Source organism: Myotis yumanensis, unplaced genomic scaffold (assembly GCF_028538775.1).
Source record: "Myotis yumanensis isolate MYYU_CA2020_CCGP unplaced genomic scaffold, mMyoYum1.0.hap1 SCAF_3, whole genome shotgun sequence".
Classification (NCBI taxonomy): Eukaryota; Metazoa; Chordata; class Mammalia; order Chiroptera; family Vespertilionidae; genus Myotis; species Myotis yumanensis.
Genome location: NW_027223754.1, coordinates 202,433,713 through 202,448,306, shown reverse-complemented (window position 1 = coordinate 202,448,306; position 14,594 = coordinate 202,433,713). Strand labels below are relative to the sequence as shown.

Below are 14,594 nucleotides of genomic sequence, written 5' to 3'. Positions count from 1 at the left end.
ACTGTGGGACAGGTACGTTAAGGCACAGACGCACCAGGATGGAGGTGACTCAGCAGGCTTTCAGAACCCGCAGCAAATTGGTTGGCAAGCTTCTTCGTTACCATGGATACCTCTCCCACCTAAGTAGCTTGTGTCCCCCTGAGAGCCAAGGAAAACTAAATTACCAACCAACTTGTTCATGAGCAAAGATGAATCCATTGGCAAACATGTTTTTCCTTATTAGATTCCCATGTCATTTAATGCCTTTTTATTGATGAATTTATTTTGAGTAACTGCTCTGCATCTTGGCCCTGGCACTTCTCAACGGTTTGGATTTGCAGGCGACATTGGTACAGAACGTTGGGAATCCACTGGGGCTGGGCAGGGCGTCTAGCTGTCACTCCCTTGGTTTTATGCTGATTGTCCCCCAGGCCGAGTCTTTTGGTTACATGATGTGCTATTGACGGTGCCTTGGGCAAGAGGATGGATGGAGGAAGGATTTGGCTTCTCAGCAAGTGCATAACCAAAGCACAACCTGGAGTCTTAAAACCCAAGGTTGGAGCAGAAGTGGCCTCCAGATAGGACATGCAGTAAAGCTTTTTGTAGCCAGAGCCGAGGCAGCTGCCGGAGGAGCTGAGTGATACTAATTTCACGGATCCACGTTTAATCATCGATACCCTGTAAACCGAGCTCTCCGTTTTCTTCTTTTCAAAGGATCACCATTCCTAGAGTAAATGAATCCGGCCACGTGAAGCTGCCTCTGCTTTATGAAAAAAAAAAATGACCATCCCAAACCCCAGGCTGTTAAAACCTGATGTTTTCTGTTGTCCAGAGAAGGGTGTTTCTGCTATAAATGAAAGACATGACAGGGGGTATTCGAAGCTTTGTTTTGTTATTGTCAATTCTGCCAACAAGTAACATCTGTATTTATTTTCCAAACTCCCCCAAATGGCTGATTTGCATCTGTTTAGTTCTCTGAGTAACATTTCATTTCCTGACTTTACAGGTTGCTATAAAATCCATTCGTAAGGACAAAATTAAGGATGAACAAGACATGGTTCACATCAGACGAGAGATTGAGATTATGTCATCCCTCAACCATCCTCATATCATCAGTATTTATGAAGGTCAGTGATTTTTTTTTTTTTCATCCTCGTATCAGTTACCATTCCTCATACCATGGGGCCTGCCAAGATTTTTAGGTAATTGCCCTTCTGGGCAGGAGCCAAGTATTTTTCCTCAGGATGCAAAAATAGCCGGGTCTTATCTCTTATTTAGTTACCTTGAATGCAACCAGACACACGTAGCGCAGCTCATTTTTGGTTATAAAATATCTCTGGCGGGTGCCTTCTTCCGGCTTCCCAGTGCCTTTGGTGGTTGCTAAGCAACCCACCCTATTGCATGCTGGTATGTGAGACAGCCTCGGTTTCTGAATAATGGAAGTTTGTTGGGTGACCAAGTAAAGGTGGATAAATTGTCAACGTCATTCCCCAAAACTGATGCTCGGGGCGGGGCTGTCATGAGTTACTCCAAGTTAGGCTCTTTAAGTTAGGAAGTACCTTTGAGCAGATCCAATTAATGTTGAGAAAGAAGAGGGATCTGCTGGTGCAAATGGAGTCCACGTTGTAGCTGGTGTTTACAGAAAGGCAGGGTGGGGCAAAACTTATAAAACTGCTCTTGCTTCAACCTCCTTGCTCCCTCGTGGGAAGAAACGAAGAGTATAAATTTCCCAAATCTTCGTTTTTAAAATATCCTGGAAAATATTACACAAGCAATATGTGTTTATTGCAGAAATGATCAAAATATTAATGTTAAAATTAAAAAATACTTTCTGTTCTAACTCCCAGTTTGATAAAAAAAGCTCTCTATCCACGTTATATTTTTATCTACTTCTCTATATCTGTATGTGTCTTCACCCAAAGTTAGATCATACAGCTTATACTGTTTGTTAGCTTGATTGTTTTTCAGTTTTTATGTTATGCATCTCTTCCTATGTCAATAAATATTCCCGCCCTAACTGGTTTGGCTCAGTGGATAGAGCATTGGCCTGCGGACTAAAGGGTCCCAGGTTCGATTCCAGTCAAGGGCATGTACCTTGGTTGCAGGCATATCCCCAGTGGGGGGTGTGCAGGAGGCAGCTGATTGATGATTCTCTTTCATCGATGTTTCTAACTCTCTATCCCTCTCCCTTCCTCTCTGTAAAAAAATCAATGAGATATATTTTTAACCTCAGTTATTTCTTTAAAGACCCCATATCCATACAGGGCGACATTCTGAGGCATTGGGAATTAGGACTGCACTATGTACATTTCAGAGGGCCCAGGTTCAGTTCATAACACTGGAGTCATGGTTAGTTGGTGGTCCTAGCACAGGAGTCTTCTGACCCCATTTGGTTTTTCCCCTCTGCCAGACCTCAGCCCTGTGTTTTTGACCTTCTGTCTTGTTTTGCTGGCTCTGCGGCTGAACTCTCTGCCTCAGGCATCCCCCTCAACCTGGCCTTTGCTATCCTTTTCAACCCTGGGACATGGCAGGGACAGTGGGTGGCAGCAATGGTAGTGGGACCCGAGTCTGTGAGTTGATGGGCTGGTCTCTCAGCCTTTCACAGAGAGAAAGGAAACCTCTCTGGAAGCTGATTGGTTGATAGGACTGTCAAGAGCCTTAGCTGAGTGCAGAGATGCATTAATTTGCATAATGAAAAACCAATGCCAAGGCATCTAAGTGGCTGTTTGGACAACAGTCAAGTGAATAGAAGCTGTTAAGGAACTTTGTAATTTATTTTTCAACAAGGACCTTTATGCTTAAACACACACACACACACACACACACACACACACTCACACACATACATATACACACGTGTAGCATCAGCAGCAATAACAATAGCAACATGACAAAGCAGTGGTGTAGCTCCCTTTATGTTTAGGAACTTGGGGATTTCATGAGGGAAGGCACCATCTTGGCTGTATTATCTGGTGATATTAAAATACTAGTTCCAGAGAAAAAGTAATTCATTCATAAAAAATATCAAGTAAGTGCTTAATATGTACCAGGCTCTGTTCTAGTGAACAAGATAAGCTCTGGCCCCATAGAGCTGACATTCAGTGAGTAGGCAAGTGAATAGATTAAGTGGCTTTTGAACTGAGACCTGAATGAGCAGGGAGTAAGTCTTTGGAAGAGCTTGGCATTCCAGGCAAAGGGAGCAGCATGTGTGGATGCTCAGAGGAGGGCAGGAGCTTGTGTTGGTAGAAGTGATAGAGGGCCTGTGAGGCTGTGAGGCTGAGGTGGTGAGTGAGTACGATGGTGGCAGGAGAGAGGAGGTTGGAGAGGGGCCAGATCTTGGTCACATTGGCCAAAGGAGGGAGTGTGGATTTTACACGAGGAATGAGGGCAAGCCATTGATTTTGATGAGGGAAATAGCATTTTTCAATTTGTACTTTAAAATAATACTAATAAAACTAGGAGTTGTTAAGTGTTTACCCTGCCCTAGAACATGTATTATCGAGTTTAATCCTTCCACCCGTGACATACGAACTGTTAACATCTCTAACTTCATGGTGAGGAAAATGTAGTTTTTCCCAAGCTTACATCACCTAATAGATGGTGGGTCTGAAAGTCCAACCCAGTCTCAGGGACATTCCGAAGCTGGTGCTCATAAAACCAGGTCATTTGGTGGTCTGCAGCGACCCCCATTGGGGGCCTTGTCCTAGACCCTGTGATGAGGGGAATTTCTGGCCCTCACAGAGATGGCTGTCTTAAATACGAGAGAGCATTAAATCCCAGCGTTGCGAGTATTTTAGAAGATATTTCTGCACAGCAGTCCATGGAAATGTAAGTTATTTATATATTATTCATAATACCCGCAGGCTCATAAAATCTGCGACCTTGCTGAATCAGCGCTGCTGTTGACCAAATCTCAAAAATAATCCCTGCAAATGTTTCTCTCTCAAACCAGCCCCTGGGGTTGCTCCCCTATGGACCCACGGGGGAAGGGGATTAACCCACAAATTGATGTCAGCTGCCAACAGGAACCATGACTGGCTTCTGATGCCCAGTCCAATGAAAGGATGGAAATACACCTGCCAGTGTGGGATAGGAAAGGTAACATAATCGAGAGAGAAAAGGAAGAAATCTCTGGCACCATCGCTCGCTGGACACCTGTTTCCAGTCAAAGGAATTCCATTCTCTCAGTAGGGAGGTAATTGACAAAATGGAAAGAGCAGCTGAAAAGGAAGTGCCCGCCAGAGCTTTCAACTTGGTTGCCTAAAATGGGAGAGATAAAAACAGTTTTTGCCTGAGGTTCTGATTTCAGGATCTGAGTTCAAACATCAAAGGCCCGGGGTCTCTCCCCCTCTCCCCCCGCCCCCTGCTTCCCCTTTGAAAGCCTAGGAGACCCAGTCTGCACAACCAAGAGAATGAACATCTTGTACTTTAGGGAACCTTAGCGCCCCATCTGGTAACAGTCCCCGTGGGTAAAGAGGAAAAGGTGAGGGAGTGGGGGCAATTGGGCCTTGCCTTCCCTTTTATGCCCTGGATTTTTTTTGTTCCTGGAAATCTCTCTTCCTGGTCCCTCCACGTTTGGACTCTTTTTTGGCCCCTGGCGTTGCGATCTGCTTTCATCACGGCTCCTATCTTAGGAAGGGTGATCCTGGCTTTCTGGGACGAAGGAGGAGGCCCATGAGGCATTGGTCAGCTGTAATCTGTCGCCTTTGGAAGAGTTTCTCAACCGTAAAATAACAAAACAAAATAGACAAACAAGCATGCCGTCTTTGATAAGCACGTGAGTCTCATGTCCTTGCCCTCTGAACCTCACACCTGCTGTCTGTAAGAAGATGGCAGAAGAGTTTGGGTTGTAGAAAATTCTCCAAATTCTTTCCACAAAGACACTTGGGATGAGTTTACTATCAGTTGAACGTGCCTCTCATCTTCTTCCTAGAAGTACACATTACAATTTCCTTCTTCGAGTTACCTGTGCCTCCTGAGGTTCTGCTAGGTTTTTCTGGAAGGGGATATTGTTTTTGGCCTTTGGTGAAAATCACTGCTCAGAACATCCAGCCAGAGATGAAGAGGAGAAAACCAGAGATAGGATCTGTGGACAAGCCCACAGCTTTTGGCCTGTGCTGTTTACTGCAGGCTTGTAGAAGGGCATTCCGCCTCCCGCCTCCCACCGTCTCCTTCCCCTACTCTTGTGGCCAGGGGCAGTGGGGCTGATGTTTCACAGGACCCAGCAGAGGTCCTGGAGTCAGAAACTGCTGTTCTCAGAGGGTGGTCCAGGACCAGCTGCGTCAGCATCACCTGGTCCCACCCAACTATACTGAATCCCAAACCCTAGGGGTGGGGCCCAGTGTTCCCACGCACTCCTAAGTGTGAGAAGCACTCGCTGTATTGGAGAAACCCCTGCTCAGGAGGTCAGAAACCAAAGCAGGGCTGTATTGCTAGCATCAGGTATTTGGAAATACCTATAGAGCAAGCCGTTTACATTTTTCCTCTTAGGCTCAAGTATTCATTCTAATTTAGATTTCTCAGGCAGCAAGCAAATCCCGATTTAGGCCCTTTAAAAGGCAGGGGTCAGCTGAACTAATCTAACAAGGTCTGTTCTCGTTCACTCATTCACCTATTTAGTCATTTATTCCTTTGGTCATTCATTTCTTTTTACAAAAATGTATTGAACACTTATGTTCCAGGTATTGTTCTACGAGGGTGAGTATCTATTTATTGTCCAAATAGGCTTAGATTTGAATGAGCCAATTGCTCCACCAATTTTTACTGTGTGATCTTAGGCCAGTGACTTAACCTCTCTGAGGCTCAGTTATCTTTTCTGTTAGATGCGGCCAATAGCTAGAATCTGAATAGGTAAGGTTGTGAAGAGTGACTCCAATAATATGTAAAATAGCTAAGCACAGTGCTGGGTACATGCTCAATAAATGATATTGATTCTTCCCAATGTGATTGATCTTTAGGGCAGTGAGAGGTCCTTTCTGGCTAGAGTAGAAACTCCTCTTGGGAGGTGCTGGAAGAGAAGGTTGACCAGATAGCCTAGATCAGTGATTCTGGATGCTGGATAACACATTAGAATCTCATAGGGGTATTTGTAAAAAATGCTGATGCCTCTGCATTTAGATTTAGATTTAATTGACCAGGCTGAGAAATATGGACTTAGTCCTGCAACTAAGGGGAAATGAGAGCCCTGCTCTATGAACTCGTCTTGGTCAGATCATTTGTCATCAGTGAATTCCAGAGAAGAACGTGTCTCTGGCAGCAGTGTGTCTAGTGAGCAGTGAGCAATACCTTTGGGCTTGGGTTTACTTACTTAGCCATTTGGTTGCTGCCCTCATCAGGGACTCAGAGCCCCATGAAACAGTTTGTTGAACTTGGCAACGTGGTGTATTATGCTTGTGTTTACTCTTTTGAACCCATGGCGAATTGCTGAGCCTTTAAACACACGGCCTTTGCTGCCAGATCCACAAGTTCCACACGAAGTCTCTGCAGACTGGATGCAAAGGAAGGACTCGCCCCTGTTCGTAACACAGCACCAGAGAGCTGTCTTCACTGTTAATCATGTGAACCAGCTCTTCAGCTGCGAGTCTGTCCAGCCACGTTTCTAATGAGTTTCCTATTAAGTTAGCTATTTGACCTTCAAGTGTATTATTTTCATTGTTTTCTTTTGATTACACCCAAGCCATTTTTCTGAAGGCTGGAGATTAGAAGTAAAACAACTGCAAATGAACGCTACTCCCTGGTTGTCCTGCCTCACCCTCTTGGGTTTCCTGGAATTCAGTATTTTCTAGTGCCTCAAATAATGCCATTCGTACTTGAAGCTAATTTTTAAGGAGAAAACTGGAACCGTGTTGTCATTTAATGTGGGGTCTTTGGGAATTAACTGGGACGGCTCTGTTAATTTGCCCCCGGTAGTCATAGGCTGCATTTAGGGAGGCCCATAGGGTATAGAAGAGGTCCCACTGGCCACCGTGATTTCTGACAGGAGGTTCCTCTAGTCGGTATGGACTGAGATTGAGATCCACGCTTTGGCACCACACTGGGGACTGAGGAATGGACCCTAGTTAAGAGATCGGGCTTGCTTCCACCTCAGGCTTTGTTGTCTTTAAGTATTAGTTTTCTATCTCCTCCATTCAGCCTCCTGCCTTCCCCATCCTTCAACGCCACATGTATAATGTCAGGTGCGGCTTCTGCCAATACATAGCCTTAATGATTATGGATTTAATCCAGGCATATCTTCACTTGTTCTTTCTTAAACTAATACTTGCCACTTAATAATACCAGGCTAACACTTATGCTTATTGTGAGCTATGATCATATTTACAATAAGGATAGTCTTCATTTCAACAGGTGAAGAAGCCGAGGCACAGAAAGGTCAAGTAACTTGCTAAGGTCACTCAGCTGGTAAATGGCAGAGCCTAGTTTTGAACCCAGGTAGCCTGGCTCTGGGAGTCAGGGTCTTAACTACTGCACCATCTTGTCCAATGAGGGAGACTGGGATTTAGAGTGGACAAGATGAGCCGTACTTGGTGGGTCAAGCAGTGCTAGAAGCAGAGGTGTGATAACCATAGGCCTGGCTTTATTGCCCAAATTAGGGGAGCATGCTTTTTTTCAGAAGTTCACTGTATCAAGTAAAAGAGCCTTAGCTTCAGTCTGGGATGATTCTGAGATGTTCTGATCAATTGTCACTGCTCTCTCAGATTCAGGATTGTGTGTGTGTGTATATCACAAAAAGGCTGAGACAGAGCAATAGAAAAATGATCGGGGAGACTGTGGGCATGGCTGATGAGTGTGTGATGATGGCTGACAGAGCTCATCCCCTCAAAGCCCTGCTGGTTTCCATGGAAACACCACCAGGGATGGTTGTGGAAGGAGGGGAGTCCAATGGCTGGTCCAACGTGGTGCATTTGATCTCCTCTTCCATGCAACTCCTCTCTCTTTCCTGGCCATGTCTGTCCTCTGTCCTCCTAGGATTTGATATTGGGCCCTCGAATAGTACTGTTAATCTTAGCAGGAGTGATTGGTTCTTGGTAAGCCTTCTGCATCTCTGTCTTCTGCAGGTCACTTACATACTTTCTTACCATTTCTTCTTCCTTCTATGGAGTCTACTGCTGGCAGTGGGTGGCCTGGTTGGCTATGGTTCTTCTTGGACATGCCAGCCAATATCTAGAAAGAGTTTGGGTTTAAGTGAACTAAAGAGCTTTTCATTGTCCAAACCAGGAAACACATTGACTCAACTCTGACCAGTTCATTGACAATGGGGAGCTGCCAGTCCAGTTTAATTTTCTCACTCTCACTGCCTTGGGCTTTTGGACTTAAGGGATCAGAAGACTATTCTGTGAAGCCATGAGCCCATGAGGTGTTTGGAATTTAGTTCTGGAGAGGAAACTCTTGAAGAGTGAATCTTGTATTGACTAACTGATGTAATTAGGTTGCAGACAGTTCTCCCAAAGGAAAGATGTCTCCATTTCTAAAATGGAAAATAAGCAATTTTCTGTGAGGATTCTACTGACCTTTAAGAAAAGAGCATCCCCGAGAAATGGAATGGCACTTCTGTCTGAGGTTTTAAGAAAGTAATAAAAATGCTGCCATGTGGGGAGGCAACGCCATGGAAGCAATGGCAGTTTCCTGGAACTAATTTGGGATATGAAGTTGACAGAAGGCAAAGGCAGGAAAAGAATTCAGACTGGTCCACTCTAGGCCCTTGGCCTTTTTTTGCTTAAAACCAACAAACGAATCTTCCTTTCTTGAGGTTACATGTCAAGCAGAAAGATATCCTCCAGTTTTTCAAACCTGCTCATCACAGAGTATCCTGTAAATCGATTCCTACCCTCTCCCTTCCCAAGCCCTTCGTCTTCCTAAATGGCCTCCTGAATTTGGCTCTAAAATGGCTGGTGGATGGTTAAAATCCCAAGATCTCCTCACGCATCAGCATTTCTCCCAGGCCAGAGCATTGTTTTGATAATACGCATATTCTCAAGTTATACAGTTGTGTTATTAACCCCGAGGGCAGCAGGAGGGAATGGTTAGGAGTTGGGTAATTAGCGTGGTTGTGAAAGCCAGACAAATCAGGAGGCAGAACTGGGCTGTCAAACTGAACATCTGATGAAATTCAGAATTAATTTGGAGAAGTCGCTGTTGCCATAGCGACCAATCCCCATTCTCCTTTGAAATGGAAAATAAACAGAAAACAAGAAAAACAATTCAAGTTGGTGTCTGGGAAGAAGGCCCTTCTGTGGGACAGTAGAAGAAAATGAAGAGAGTTTGGATATTTTAGGATAAGCTGAAACAATGGTTAACACGCTCTCCTGCAAACAAAGCCCAAGTCCTTTGTCATGGGTCAGTTCCACGCCTGCTTTCTCTAGGAATCTTTTCAGGCCCATTCAAGTTACCTCACCCATCTTTCTGATCATCTGGGTACTTAAAGCCTATATGGTATAGCTGAGACCTTTATTTATTTGTGAAGTACTAGTTTTATTCAACCAGATAGCAACTCTGGAGGACAAAGACTGTGTCTTATGCTATGATTGCTTTCTTTTAAACACATAACAAAATGTTCAGAAACATGTTTCAGGTAGGCTGATAAAAGAGCATTTTTAGAAGAGACAGTGATGTTGGTTCTCTTTTATGAAAGAGAATCTTTACTGAGTATTATGTAAGGAGAGTCTAATAATTGGCTCTCGGAGTATAAAAATGCAACTGATATCTGAATATTAATATTCTGTCCTGCTACATTACTGAGTATTATGTAAGGTGGTGTGGAGTCGTGGCAAGAACATAAGCTTTTGAGTCACACAGATTTGGGATCTGATCCAGTAAGGATCTGCCCAACAGAAATGCATACAGATGAGCATTAAAAGTCATGCATAAGAATGCTCGCAGCAGCGCTGCTCATATTGACTCCCACCTGGAAACAATGCAAATATCTATATCAACTGTAGAATGGATAACTAAACCATGATGCATTCACAACATGGAGAACTCTACAAGCAAGGGTGTGAACAGTCTTTGACTACATGGAACAGCATGGATTATTCTTACAAATATAATGTTGAGCTAATGAAGCCGGACACAAAAGAATATGTACTGCATGATTTCATTTTTAGAAAACTTGAAATGCCAACCTAATCTGTGTTATTGGCTTATATTGATGATATTCATGATATTGGTGGAGATGTGTGTACACATACAAGCACACACGCATGGGGAGATGGGTAGTGACAGAAAGAGGCCCTGGGGGGTGTTTGCAGGGTGCTGGCCACGCTGTTTCTTGATCTGAATGCTGATTTCCTATTTATAAATTTGGAATAATATTAATACCTATCTCATTGGAGTGTTAGTATTAAATGTGAGAATCCAGGGCATGAGGTAATGGTTCAATAAATGTGAACTATTGCTGTTCTGAATAAGCCTTGCAGGGAAGGAGGGATTGCTGTCTGCGGAAGCTCTGGAGAGAAGAGAGCCCTGGACTATTTCATAGGTCCGGGATCCTGGATGCTACCCTGTCCTTTGTTCCACGTTTTTATCGTTCTTGGCGATGTCTGGTCACTTGTGTCTGACTCCTCCTCCCCAGAGCTCCCTGGGGCCTTCAAGGCCTCTGTGTTACATTCAAGGCCTGCTTCTTTTTCCTCTTCTCTCTTTTAAAAAAAAATTACCTTTATTGATTTCAGAGAGGAAGGGAGTGGGAGAGGGAGATAGAGAGAAACATCAGTGATAAGAGAGAATCCTGCAGGCCCCCCCACCCCCACCCCCACCCCATCGAGCCTGCAATCCAGACATATATCCTGACCCGGAATGAACGATGATCTCCTGGTTCATAGGTCAATGCTCAACCACAGAGCCATGCCTCTTCTCTTAATCCCTGGCACCCTGGTAGTTTTGCTCCTATTTCTGCCCTCTTTCACTTTTCCTTCTCCAGGGCCAGCCTTTCCCCCCCCTCTTAACCTCGTAAAGGTTGTATCTCCAATGCCATCCACATAGTGGGTGCTTCATAAAAATTTGTTGTTGTGCTAAAACCCAGATCTTCAGCACATGGACGTGGGCCCAGCGCTGTGGGCTGACTCCAGCCGAGCTAGGTTTCTATTCAGGGCTTTGATTTTCCTGGTGGGCCTGGCATGTCAGGGGCCATAGTTTTCCTTACCACTCTGGAGCCACTGGGCTTCTGGGTAACACTGCCTGGCCAAGAGACACAGGCTTTCATTTTTCAGAAAGGAAACCCTTCCCAACTGGTGGAAAATAAGCTTTTGCTTAGTGACTAATAACATAAACACAGACAAGATTTCTGGGCTTATAAATAACCAGCTGTAAAAGTGCCCAAGGGAAGCAGCCCTTTTTGCCATAAGAATGGCCAAGAGCGGTCCTGTCACCTCACTGATAGTGGCCTGACTGTGGGCAAGGAGCCTTGGGCCGCGGGTGCGGAAGCCGGTCATTCTTTAGAACAGATTCCCAAGGCCTCGCTCTCATACATTATAAATCCCGGGCTGTTCTGGAAAAATAATAGTTGATCTCTAAGGTTCTTTTTGCTTGAAAATCCTCTGGTTCTGCAGCAGCCACAGCATGTTTTAAAGAGCTACGTTGGCGGGGAGAGAGAGAGAGAGAGGCAAGTCTTAGGGTTTTGTTTTGCCAGAAGCTGCCTAAGAGGCAGATGAAGTAATTACGAGAAGAGCTTCCATTTACTGAGCACTGGCCGAGGCACTGCAGGAGGATGCTGGACCTGGCAGCTCACTGAATCCCACGTCACTGGGATCGTTAACCTTGCTTGACTGATGAGGAAACCGAGGGTCAGAGGGTTCAGTGCATGTGAGTAACAGTACAGTGAATAATAGTGCAGAGCATGGCGTGTGTAGTCAGACCACAGGCTCAGGCCTGCCTTGGCCTCGTCTGAGCTCTGTGGCCATGGCAGTTACTAACCTCTCTACACCCAGGCTTTATCATCTGTTGAATGGGGGATACTCATAGGACCAAAGCCATAGGGCATAATTCATGCAGAATGCTATTAGTCCAGTGTCTGCACATGGTAAACCTTCAGTAAGTCCTGCCTTTGTTAGGAAGGGCTCAAGAAGCTTCACGTGTGGACATCGCATTGCCTTCTTGAAGAAGCATTGATGCTTCGAGTCTAGAACTGTTGTTTGCCTTTAGCTAATCTAGAGTTCCAGTGAGGGCCATGACCATGAGACTCCAGCTGTTTCCTGTGGGAGGGCTGAGGGTGGGGTTCCAGAGCCAGGCCTGGCCACTTGGACATTTGTCTCACCTGGCTGCCCCCCCATCTCCACCTGCAACAGTGAGGGGCCGATTTTATCAGTTGGGTATCATCTCATTCATCCAGTGTTTTCCACACTGGCTCCTAGTTAGTTCCTGGGGATTATAATAGGAATATTGAAATGACCAAATCAACCTGCAAAGCTCTTGAGTTAAAGAAACCAGATTCTCCAAGGGGCCATCCAGTCTTAACATTTTCCAAATTATGTTACCTCAGTTTGACCATGGAACCCCATTTGCCTCAGAATAGCTTGCAGGGCTAGTGCTCCATGGAACATGCATTTGGAACTGTTCCCCACCCCTTCCAAATGCAGCCAGCAGCCGGGCAAGAGTGAACGGTGGGAAATCAGGGAGGATGGGGATTTGGAGCAAGGGGTGGCCGGCGATGGGGGACAGGTGGACAGGATTGGGATATACTTTAGAGGTAGGATCAGCAGGACTTACTGATGCAATCTGCTTAGTAAAATATTTGGCGTATTGAAGTGTGTTGAACTGAACTGCGTTTATGTCTCCTTGATACCATGTCAGCCAGCTGGGAAGGGAAGAAGCCAGTGGCTGAAGCCACCCTTCGGTTTGCAGGGGGCACTGACCCACACCTTCTGATAGACACTGAAAGGACCGCTGGCTTTGACCTTTAGCCTTTGGCATCAGACTTTTTGGGGTGTGAGGCTCCTTGTTTCTTTCCCTGTCAAAGTACTTTCCTTCTCCTTTCCTCCTCCCACCCCTTGTAAAATGAGGAAACGCTCTGCCCGCGTTTGGGAATATCACTCTCTCATTGTTGGAGCCTGAGCCATGCATCCTGAGGCAGCTTTTCCCGTTTCCAAAGTTTATTGTTAATGAAAAGTGCACACCAGGCTGAAATCCCTGGCAGTAGCTGGAGCCGCAGGGTACACCGAGGCCAGCAGACGCAGGAGCAGCCAATTTTATCTGGCTGTTCTCATTCTCCTCCTCCTCTCTGCCCTCCTCCTTCCCTCTTAGTTTTATCAGAGAGGTTTGGCTGGACTTGAAGGAGCCAAAAAGGAACCGGAGGGGGTCTGAGTTCCTAGCGGCAGTGACAAGGTGTGGGAGGACAGGGGACCCAGGCCTGGACACATTCCAGTTTAACTCAGTCCTCAGTGTGCGCGCACGTGTGTGTGTGTGTGTGTGTTGTGTGTGTGTGTGTGTGTGTTGTGTGTGTGTGTGTGTGTGTGTGTGTGTGTGTGTGTGTGTGTGTGTAGTAGGCCCTGGGGGTCCAATAATATTGTTACGAATTGTAATAGCTAACATTGAGTGCATGCCGTAAGGACAGGCCTTGTTCTAAGCATTTAGCATACCACTTATCAATAAACTCTCCCAGCAGTTCTAAGAAGTACATCCTAATATTATGCACATTTTATAGTTGACTAAACTGAGGCACAGGGAGGGCAAGCAACTTCCCCAGAGTCACACAGCAAGTAAGAGGCAGATCCAGGAATCCTACTTGCCAGTGTCTGGTTTCAAAACTATAGTTTTTGTCTCAAAGCTCAGGCAGGCAGAGGAACTAGATATATAAACTAGCAAATAAATTCATGTAGTTTGAAAGTCTTGTGATGCAAGTGCAGTAAAAATCAGGAGGAAGGCAAAGTGGAAGCCATATTTGAGTTCATTCTCAACTGATGAGTTAGAAGAGCGTGGAGGTGGGAAACAGTTGTGTGTGTGTGTGTGTGTGTGAGAGAGAGAGAGAGAGAGAGAGAGAGAGAGAGAGAGAGAGAGAGAGAGAAACAGCAAGGAGTCCTGCATTGGTGGGCATCGGGCATGTAGTGCCTTCCTGGGATTGGTAGAAGCTGGTGAGATGGAGGAAGGTAGTCAGGGGTCCTTCAGGGAGGGTCTTGGGTAGCCTACAAAGGTGTGTTTTTATAACATATCTCCTGGGAGTGAAGGATTTCAAAAACAATTATTATTTTGTCTTTGCTCAAAGGGCATTTTATGTGAAATCCAAAATATGACACAGCAGCGGAGTCCCTTTGGTTGAGGCAGTGCTGAGGACCAGAGCCTGTCCTTCGAAGCCTCCTGAGCCCGGCGCCCAGGCATCTGCCTGGAACTCCAGGACCTCAGACGAACAGAGTTTTGAACATATCGCTGTTTGAGAATATCAGGGTTGGGAGAGAGAAGCACTTAGTGATATGTAATTATTTACTACTAGAGGCCCAATGCACGAAATTCTTGCGAGAGTAGGCCTTCCTTCCCCCAACTGCTGGCACTGGCTTCCCTCTGGCACCCAGGACTGGGGCTTCCCTCGCAGCCCTGGCATTGTCCAGAAGGTCGACTGGAAGGATGTCTGGTCTAATTAGCACATTAAGCTTTTATTATTATAGATAATTGTCCAGAATGCACTTATGAAGGTT

At 45.5% G+C, this 14,594-nt stretch overlaps 1 protein-coding gene across 1 annotated transcript in view; it reads left to right on the top strand.

The window, feature by feature from the left end:
* Window positions 1–14,594, top strand: part of NUAK1 (NUAK family kinase 1) — a 71,504-nt gene that overhangs the window by 32,097 nt on the left and 24,813 nt on the right. Inside the window, exon 2 of the mRNA XM_070410964.1 lies at window positions 986–1,106. Coding sequence (XP_070267065.1) covers window positions 986–1,106 — 121 coding nt within the window. The remainder of the gene's footprint in view (window positions 1–985; window positions 1,107–14,594) is intronic.